The sequence below is a fragment of the Lactuca saligna genome, chromosome 3 (assembly GCF_052625555.1).
Source record: "Lactuca saligna cultivar CGN05327 chromosome 3, ASM5262555v1, whole genome shotgun sequence".
In the NCBI taxonomy this organism is placed as follows: Eukaryota; Viridiplantae; Streptophyta; class Magnoliopsida; order Asterales; family Asteraceae; genus Lactuca; species Lactuca saligna.
This window is the reverse complement of record NC_136419.1, coordinates 673,752-684,883: the sequence shown is the minus strand read 5'-3', so window position 1 is coordinate 684,883 and position 11,132 is coordinate 673,752. Positions and strand designations below refer to the sequence as shown.

The window sequence follows — 11,132 nt, the reverse complement described above, 5'->3', positions numbered from 1 at the left end:
AAATAATTCTTCTACCTTAAACAATTTTATATACAAAGTGAGAAACCCTTCTACCTTAAACTATTTATAAACAATTTTACAAATATGCAACTTCTTTTAAATTGTTAAATATTAATATTCTGAATTGAAAATAATAATAACAAATGTGAAATGACTATATACAGAGTAAAAATATACGAGCAGACATTCACGATTTCAATACTAAAAGCATCATCATCTCTTTCACCTGCACCCTTAAACATTGTCATTAATATTATTTTTTCATTTAAATGCATTTATATGTATTAGTAACAATATTAATAATAACAAGTTCAAAAAATAATATTCTTATTTATATTTTTAATAATAATAATAATAATAATAATAATAATAAAGGTTTTGTTTGTAGAAGATTCATAATATTTTTGTTTACAAAAAATCATAATTTTTTTTTATACAAAAAAGTCCAAATATTTTGAGTTAGTTTACAAAATAGTCCCAAATTAATATTTGACCGGTTTCAACCGGTCAAAAATGTTTACACTATAAATTATTGCTAGTTTTCAGGACTTTTTCATTCAAAATAAAAAAAATCTTGAGACTAAAACGTAATTTTTTTTGTAAATATTGAGATTTTTCTAAAGATTTCCCTATTTATAACTATATATAGTATTAGAGAAGAAAATAATCTACTATAATAAATGAAGGTTTTTTTTGTCATATGTCATCTTCTCATTCATTTGGACACATGATATTTTCTTAAATTTTTAAAATTTATATTTTCTACTTGTCATTTTATTGTATTTTTTATTTTATTAAATTAAAATTCTACATTTAATGTGTAACATAATATATATATGTAAAGTATTTATTAGAAAGAGTTTATATATGTAATGTATTCAATACATTAAAGTCTCATTAGTTTTAATAATTCAATTTTTTTTCATTTTTCTTATAAATTCAAACTTTTCAAATTGTTAAAATTTTATATTTATTTTTTTAATTAAACCCATGTAATACATGAATCTCACACTTAATAAAATTAATAAGATATAAGCTTATCATTCTTTAAGGGCCTTTCACTTTTGAAAAGCCCAAAATGTACTCATCTTAAACAAGCGTGATAATTAAGGGGTTAAAAAACCTTCAATGTCATCCACTTTTAGGGATCATAAAGTTATTGTTTTTTTAGGTGGTCTATGCAATTAAATGATTTTAGGGACCCGTCGTGTAGTGTTTCAAAAGCTAGAAGGACTATAGTTGGTAATAATAATTTAGTCTTAAGTCTTAACATAAAGAAGGGTAGTTTTAAAAGTCATAGCAAAGCTGAAGGGTAAAAGTTGTAATTTTATATAATTAAAGGCCTCCTTTTTAGCGGAGGAATGCTTGTCACCTACTCCTCCCCTTCATCAATCTCATGCTACGCCGCTAGAGAGAGAAACAAGGATCGCACCTCTGTACCTGTACAGAGAGAAACAGCACACACATACTACACACACTGCGTGTAGGATCTCTTCCATGGAGGGAAGAATGTGTAAGATATGTAATAAGGTGTTCTCTAATGGCAGAGCTTTGGGTGGTCATATGAGATCTCATTTAGTCACCTTACCCATTCCGTGGAAGAAACCAATTCATGCGTTGCAACTCAGTAGTCGCACCACAACCGACTCAACTACTTCAGCTTCACTGTCTTGTGATCATTCGGAGGATGACGAAGACCAGGAGAAGATTTTGATGTACGGATTAAGGGAGAATCCTAAGAGAAGCTTCAGAGTGGCGGATCCGGAGTTTTTGGATCACGGAGGGTCCGGGTTTGTGCTTCAGGAAGACAGGGAGAGTGAGACGGAGATGAACCGAAAGATGAATCAGACTCGGAAGAGATCGAAGAGAGCCAGGGTTACGCGTTCGGTGAAGGAACCGAGTTTGAGTACTGATTTGGAACCAGTGATCATGAGTTCGGTATCTGGTCATATTAATTCTGCCGAGGAGGATGTTGCTGTGTGTTTGATGATGCTTTCACGTGATGCCTTGAGCTTCATTAACTCAGGCGTGTCTAATCCGAGCCAGAATCGGTCCAAGTACCAGTGCGAGACTTGCGACAAAGTGTTCGACTCGTTCCAAGCACTGGGCGGTCATAAAACGAGTCACCGGAAAATCGATTACGATTTCGCTTTCTCCGGCGGTGGCAACAAGTCTAGGAAGAATGTGGTTCAGGATGATGGGAAATTACATGAATGCCCATATTGCTACCGGGTGTTCGGGTCGGGTCAAGCATTGGGTGGGCATAAGAGGTCACATGTATTGGGTTCATCAACAACAACCGCTTCAGACTCTTTTGGTGGTAAAGGCGATGCAAGTGTAAATTTGGTTAATTCTACCAAAGCCCAGGGTAATTTGGTAATTATAGATCTTAACTTGCCAGCTCCAACTGAAGAAACTGAAGATGAAGAAAACTCAGCCGTCTCGGATGCTGAATTTTACCAATCCCCGTTGCATCTTTGACTCTGCAGTGATGTCAAATTACATATCCTTCTACCAAAGCCCAGGGTAATTCTACCCTTCTCGATTTGATTAAATTTCTTCTTTGAGTTGAACCTCATGTGGTATATCAGGGAATTTAGTCCATTGTCAGAAAGTAAAGAAAAGAAATTCTGAAAAAATTTCAGAGACATGCCTTTGTATTGGAATTTTTCACTCATGAAGTTATCTTCTCGCCTTCTCCTATAAATTATTACTATTATTTTTTTATTGTTCATATGTATAAATAAAACATAGTAATTAAGGGTTTTGGTCTTTTGGTCATATCTCTAAATATTATTAAAAAAGAAGTCTTATGATATCATCTAAAACAATCTGCTGTTGATTGTGTTTTCTTTATAGGTTTTACATCTTTAAATCAATTTGTTTACGTCACCTTGATCAAACAACAAGTCAATCCGTTATATTAGAAAATTAAATGTAGGAATTGAATGAAAATGATACTTGAATTCTTTCCAAACTTAAAACTACAAAATTGGTTCCTTATTAATGTAAACCTTAAATTTAGACTCTATTTTCATTCAAAATTGTTTTCCAAATACATTATATGTTGAAATCTCGGAAACTATTAATTTTAAATTTCAAAAGTTTCGGATATCTTTATGAACCAATATACTTTCAAGCATGATATCTTCTATTTTAAGTTTAAATGTGATTTCAATTGATTACCAGCTAATTTTCATCATATTGACTTGTATATATATTTCAAACATTTTTAATAATCGATTTACACAAACATTATGTCATAATTCCCATGTAGAAAACAAATCTCTAAATATTATTAAAAGAGAAATCTTATGACATCATCTAAAACAATCTGAATCGTTGATTGTGTTTTCTTTATAGGTTTTACACCCTTAGATCAATTTGCTTACGTCACATTGATCAAACAAGAAGTTAATCCGTTATATTAGGAAATTAAATGTAGGAATTGAATGAAAATGATACTTGAATTCTTTCCAAACTTACAACTAGAAAATTGGTTCCTTATTAATGTAAACCTTAAATTTAGGTTCTATTTCCATTCAAAATTGCTTTCCAAATACATTATATGTTGAAATCTCGGAAAATATTAATTTCAAATTTCAAAAGTTTCGGATATTTTTATGAACCGATACACTTTCAAGCATGATATCATCTATTTTAAGTTTAAATGAGATTTCAATTGATTACCTACTAATTTTCATGATATTGACTTGTATATATATTTCAAACCATTTTAATAATCGATTTACACAAACATTATGTCATAATTCTCACGTAGAAAACAAATGCAAAAAAACTTCAACCTTCCCATCAGTCTGATTAATCGAATATATGTATGTATTTCTTCCTTAAATCATTTTAATCTGTAAGTTTGATATTGTTTTCGAAATTATATGTTTTTACTCATTCGTATGGTTCTTTGTTGAATACTTATAATTTTGATGTATAATGTTGTTTTTGAATTTTTTTTTTTGATGTTGTGTTCGATTCTTGGTTCCATCTTTTTAATCGGTAACTATGATCCTATTTTCGAAACCAGTAAACTCAATGTTAAAATTGGATGTTATATATAATGAAATTATGATGTTACATGTGTGTGTATATCTTTGTAAAAAATCAATAGACAAAACAAGAGATGGCATGACATAATATAACAGACGAGTTGTACAAAAGACATGAACGCCCTCATTAGAAAGTTTTTTTATGTCTCCGGTAGTAACAAAATAAGTATAACAAATATACCTTCTCAACAATTGATGTGAGCTTTAAAGTTAGATATAAGCATGTTGTGAAAGATGAAAATAGGCTTCCGTATTCTTTTTTAAAAAAGAATCGGTACCATACATGGGCATGTAAGAATGCACGGTATAATAGAAGTGTGCACTCAACTAGAGTCAACATTTGACCCTGAAATACCAAAAACGCCCCTCAGAACCTTCTGAAAAAAAAATCAGGTATACTCAAGGACCAAAAATGTAATCTACTCTAAACTTAAGTATATATATATATATATATATATATATATATATATATATATATATATATATATATATAAATTTTGTTGTTATGTTATATGTTTTTTAGTTTTGGTTCAAAGACAAAATGGCGATTAAAAAAAAAAACCTAATAGCTAGGCTGTTAACTTAGACAATCATAAAAGTTTTATGAAATAGTGAAACAAGGTCCAAAAACTACAACCTGATTCTTTTAGGGACCAAAACCCAAAAAATCAACTAAACACACGGACCAAATATGTAAATCATTAAAAATAAATGAAAAAACTTTTGTTTATACTGATCCCCCCCCCCCCCCCCCCCCCGTTTTGAGTTCATGTTGGTAGATTGAGTTTCATCACTTCTACCACTAATTTGCTCTTTGCTTTATAGTAAGGAATGTACTTTACTACCACCGGATCATTTCTTGCACGTTCAGAATCCATTGATATAATCCCTGTTGTATTTCAAATTCTATAACAAAATTGTAATAAATAATTTCTCATTGAAGTTAATAAATTATAAACTTATCTCACTTCCTGCTCATCCAAGTTTTCTCATTGCTATAGCATCACGAAGTTGATCATATCGCATATTTTTCTAAATAAGAAACACTAATATCAACAAAAGAAGCTATTTAATTTCATAATAAAGTTGAATTAAAAAATAAGTAAATAAATAAATAAGAAATAGAAGAACCTTGTATTACCACCATATTTTATATTTGACCTCATCACCATATTTAAATCCTCCCATAATTTGAGGCATTGTGATTAACCAAAATGCAACAATGCTTGGATCTTTCATGTTATCAATAATATGTTGAAACACAAAAGTAGATGTTTTGAAGTGTGATAATTGTTACAAGATGAAAAGTGGTAGAATCGTAATTGGCATTTACCTCATAAGGTTTTTTTTGTTTTGTTCATTATATTGTAAGCGTTGCATGGAGGGTGGATAATTTGCAAAGTAAATAAAACTAAAGGGGTGTTTCTTTTTTCCTTCATTAAACTCTATAGTGAATGACTATATGGATAAAGTGTTCTATACATAAAGATTGTAGATAAAGATGGAAAATAAAACGCAATGGATTATGATAAATCACAAAAAATAAGAATCAAACCTAGGAATCAACATCGAAGAAAAACCCTACTTTCTTTACTTCAAAAATAAATCAACGTACATGCACATACTCAAAACCGTAGAAAGAATTTCACAAAACAAATGTTATTTCATAAAAAAGGAGCTTGAAAAAAAAAAGATGGTGGTAAACCGAAGAAAGCATATCAAAATCAACAAAAAAAAAACGAAGATATAAACATAAATGATGGACATGATAAATGATTTCTATCATATTATCCCTAAAATAAAAAAGAAGTCATCAATGAATCTTAACATTGTCGGTGATAGTGACAATAACTTAGATTAAGGGAAAAAAAAGATCTGATATTAGAGATGAAGTGGAGGGAGATGATTAGCTTCGTTGCAGATTTATTGATTATAGTTTATTTATATTAAATATTGTGGGGAGTTTTATGTGGTTCATTTTGAACGAACATAAATAAGTTGCTATTTTTTAAAATAAATAGTTATATTTCACAATATACCCATAAAATAACAATGTATTTTGAAAGTAGTTAAATGTTGGATTATACTTGTGTAGACCCATTTTCACGCATGGTTGGCTATATATAGTTGTTTTCCGTGTCACAAGTAAAACATGTTTGAAGGTACTTATATGTGACATACAAGGTCATTGAACTAATAAAACAAAAAATGTTGTCTATAAAGAGGTCCTTAAACGCTATATATATATATATATATATATATATATATATATATATACCTATTTTAGTGTAATTTCTACACATTTCAATAATACCAATAACCCTATTTTTTTATAATTATTTTGTAATATCTATATAAATTTGTATTTTATTTATATGTTCCCCGCGTTTAACACGGATCATAATCTAGTTGGTATTAAAAGTTAATGGATAAATATTACTTAACTAAAATTTGAAGCTGGAAAAATTATGTATATATAAGAATAAAATAATAGGTATGTGTAAATAGGTCCATAGAAAACATAATAAAAAAGTTATATAAAGATAATAAGAAAATAAAGGATCATCCAATGATCATATTAAAAAGTTTTCCATAATAATGAATTAATGACCATAACTTCGACACTTAAGAAATAACCACAAATTTGGAAATTTGTAATTTTCAAAACTATTTTTTCTTATAAAAGAAGTTGAAAATATGGTTTGAAAATTTAGAATTTGTTCATGATTTTCAAACTTGTTTTTCCGTTGAGTTCCAAAATTGTTCATGATTTTCAAACTATGTCACATCCTCAAACCAGGATGGCAGAAACGTCTGAGTTGTCTGACATTATGAATAGTATCACAACATAATGTATAATAGTGATCAAAACAAACATATCATAAATATAATTGAAAATGTTACATTGTTTCCAAGTGTTGTATGTTTCAAAACCAATTACATTATGATGACAAAATAAATAGTACAACGTTGTAGCGTCTCATCCTCAAAAGCCTTGTGAATACTTGTTTAGCGGTTTCATAAGAATACAAGTAGATTTAAGAGGTGTCCAACATTAAGTTGGTGAGTTTATAAGAGTTTTGTATGGGAAAAATGTGTAATTCTTTCCTTGTAAAATGATAGTGTTTGTTTTCAGAAAATCAAATATTTCCTTAAAAATGAATTATAGTCTTAAAAACCCTAAGACCATATATATATATATATATATATATATATATATATATATATATATATATATATATATATATATATATATATATATATATATATATATATATATATATATATACACTTCAAATAGTATTACGTAGTTTTACTCTTATAAAAAACCATTTAAACGCATGTTACCCCGTAAACTAAATGTATTGTTGATTTTCCATGCGAGTTATTACAACCATGCTAAAACCGAAGTTGGCCTACTACGACATTCTACAGGCGTCGAAATGTTAGACATTTGTCACCCCAGACCTATCGGTCTAGCTGTAGCTAGCAGCTTAGATGCATGATTGTCAGTCTCGTATATATCTATATACAAGTATAATGCTCTCGTACCGAGATTCTGGTTATAATTTAGGATTTCAGTGTGTACTCTAGTAGATACGGTGCAGACTTCGTCTCACATAATTATTTCAACAACTTCACGTTTTGTGTAATGAAAACTCTTGTATGTTTAAATATCACGTTTCCATAGTATTAATATAGTGTATAGTAATTACATACTTTTATATATTTATTCATCTTATTCCAAAATGTTATAATAGAGTTAATAACCCATTAAGTACACATATTATAGTTTATTATAAATATTTCATTATATATATATATATATATATATAAAGAGAGAGAGAGAGAGAGGTTAACATGTTTAGATGTTCATATAGCATATATTATTAATCTAACACAAGTATATGAACTCTTAGTATGATAAAGTCAGTTTTCTAGTTTTTTACTTTCTTTACATCACCCAACGGTAAAAAATATTGAATTATAAACTTTGCAAAATTTGTTTTTACCTTTTTGTGGCGTTTAAGTCAAGTTAACCTTATGTGTTTAAAACAACATATTTGAGGTCAAATCTCACAAAACTGGTACCTGATTATATCCATTTTTGTTAGAAAACCCTAATTTTCACATAACAGGATAAATTTTTAGGTTTTCTTTTTGTAAAACCAAATCCTCGGTATTTATAATGAGTTTCATAACATATGTCCAAAATAACCTATTTTGATTTATATCCCACAAAAATGGTGTAACATGTTTATAAAAAGCATAGTTTTTTATAGTCTTGTTTTTATGACTTTTTCTTAAGAACTTATAACATGTTTATACTCATTTTTCATAGATTTGTATTTTAAACAACATACCACACATAAATGTTCATAATAATAGGTGATATCATTATTTCATGTAGATAACATTTTTACACAGCATGAAAGTCAAGCATGTATAACAACTTGTACAACTATACAAGTTTACTTGTATTATCCCCCTAAAACTTGGATAAAGATGAAAAATGAAGGGTATGAACTCACCTTGAGTGTGTTTCTTAGTGGATAAAAAGATGAAGATGAGAATTTTCAAGCTAAGAACACTTGGATATTGGAATATCCTATGGATTTTAATACATATTAATGCGTGTAATTGTAACAAAACTGGTATATATATATGTATAGAATCACTAGATTAGTAAGGAAAAACTTACCAAAAGATCAAGAACCAACTTATACCAATTAGTCTCGATATATATATATATATATATATATATATATATATATGTGTGTGTGTGTGTGTGTGTGTGTATATATATATATAGAGAGAGAGAGGGGGAGAGAGAGAGAAAGAGTAAAAGTATCCTATTTTTCTACGTTTGAAATTGGTAAGTTGCAATGTTTTGGATAAAAAAAAGACCATCTAAGACCAATTGTGTGAAGCGTTTGTCTTGATAAAGAATCCAAATTATCTCTTGAACATTTGCCAAGTGATTCTTATGTGTCAAGAGGATAGTGGGAGTCTTAAAGACCCTGAAAGAATTTCAAGATCTAATCAAGAATAAAAACATGTAGTTTAACATTAGCACACGATGTGAGGTTTATAACCTATCGTGTTGACATATTTCTATTTTTGTGGCCATTCCAGTAAAAGTTGGTTTTGCATATTAGTTCTTAGAGTTCTCAATTGGTTGCATAACAACTTGGAAGCAATGGCAGGCCCTTGTGCTGCTCGTTGGCAGGTAGTTAAGACTGCACAAGTTCAATTCATATGGGTTTGGATTTGTCATTAACCGTGTCTTGTGATTATGGTTTTGAACAATTCACATGGATAAGAACACATACACCATAAAATCTAAGGGTCATAAGGTTTCTCTCCGATTCATGAAAATGATGGTGAGGAAACACTTCCACCAAGTAGATTTGAAACAGGTAGCAATGGTCTAAACAACTGAGACTATGATTATGGCATCCCTCTTCATAATTCTAAAATTGTTTAGACACACCTGTGAGCTATCTAAGATAAGGTGTATGATTTCGATAAAGTCTTATCAAGGCAATATCGTCTCAGAAATCTGAACTTTGGTAAGAAAGTCAGTAAAGTATTGACTTCTAGAAGTCCAGTTGATTTTTAAGTACATGTCAAAGCTAGTGGGAGCATAAGTGTTATGCTAATAATCATCATGTTAGTGGGAGCATGAAAATTATTATTAGTATTGCAAGATAGCAATGTTAATTATAGAAAAACAAAAGTTTCAATTCGTGAAGTTGCAGGGGTTGAAAAGTTGTTTATCTATAATTAAGGGAGAGGAAATTACACTTCATTTCAATTCTAAAGGCTTAGATTGAGTTTTAATCATCTTTAGTCAATAATATATATGAATTTTATGTTGGTTTGGTTCAACTTAAGAAAAATCATATATATTGCGTTCTCAAAATTCGATTATGATTACGGCATCCCTCTTCATAGTCAAATTTTTGAAAACATGGCAAATAAAAATATTTTAGCAAAAGACTGATCTAGAATCAAGTCTTTATGAGAAACATCATGAATCGTGTCCCATTTGCTTTAGGTACAGGATCGATAGCATGTGCTATAATATTTATCCTTTCTAAATTCTTCCAAATACGCAGGGTATATATATGAATTTTATGTTGGTTTGGTTCAACTTAAGAAAAATCATATATATTGCGTTCTCAAAATTCGATTATGATTATGGCATCCCTCTTCATAGTCAAATTTTTGAAAACATCGCAAATAAAAATATTTTAGCAAAAGACTGATCTAGAATCAAGTCTTTATGAGAAACATCATGAATCGTGTCCCATTTGCTTTGGGTACAGGATCGATAGCATGTGCTATAATATTTATCCTTTCTAAATTCTTCCAAATACGCAGGGCATTAAGAAGGGAAAAGTCTAGAACTAGATATGACTAAAATGATTAAGCAATTGTCGAGAACAATCTAAGGTTTACCAAAGATTGGTTGCTCAAGGACAATTGGAAGTATAGTGTTAATTTTGGAAGGACCATATTGACATATTCTGAAAAGAGGCAACTCTTGTTCAGAACTGATAGTCAAAATGGTAATATGGGAAGGTGGAAGTTGTTCAATAAATATGTGTAAGATTAGGAAACTTAATGCAAGAAGTACGTTTCCATGGAGTTGATCTCCATTGGAATGCTTTGTAATGTTTGATGTCAAGTTTTTGTTACTTTGTGCATAATCATTACAAGAGGATCAATGCATATAAGTTTAGAATCTAACAGATTTCGGTAAATGGCATGAATTTGGAATTCTTGCATTTGCGGTAGAGATTTTGGACTGTGAAATGAGAATCATTGGAGTTATGTTCAATCGATCTATTTAACAAAGTAAAGATCATAGATAAACATAGTGTGCATACTTGGTGTATGGAATGACTAGGGTTTAGAAAACATAGTGTACATGCTTGGAGCATGGGACAACTATTGTTTTAATTCAAGAATAAAGTTGATAGCTGAAACAGTATGTAATGAATAATGTTTAATCATATGGTGATAAATAAAATGTGTTTTATTTATATTCATAAGTTCTGA

At 29.6% G+C, this 11,132-nt stretch overlaps 1 protein-coding gene across 1 annotated transcript; it reads left to right on the top strand.

Moving 5' to 3' along the window:
* Positions 1–1,392: 1,392 nt before the first annotated feature.
* Positions 1,393–2,648, top strand: LOC145034194 (zinc finger protein ZAT9-like). Its single transcript, XM_078982557.1, has one exon. The coding sequence runs from the start codon at positions 1,498–1,500 to the stop codon at positions 2,479–2,481; it is 984 nt and encodes a 327-aa protein (XP_078838683.1). The 5' UTR covers positions 1,393–1,497; the 3' UTR covers positions 2,482–2,648.
* The last annotated feature ends 8,484 nt before the right edge of the window (positions 2,649–11,132 follow it).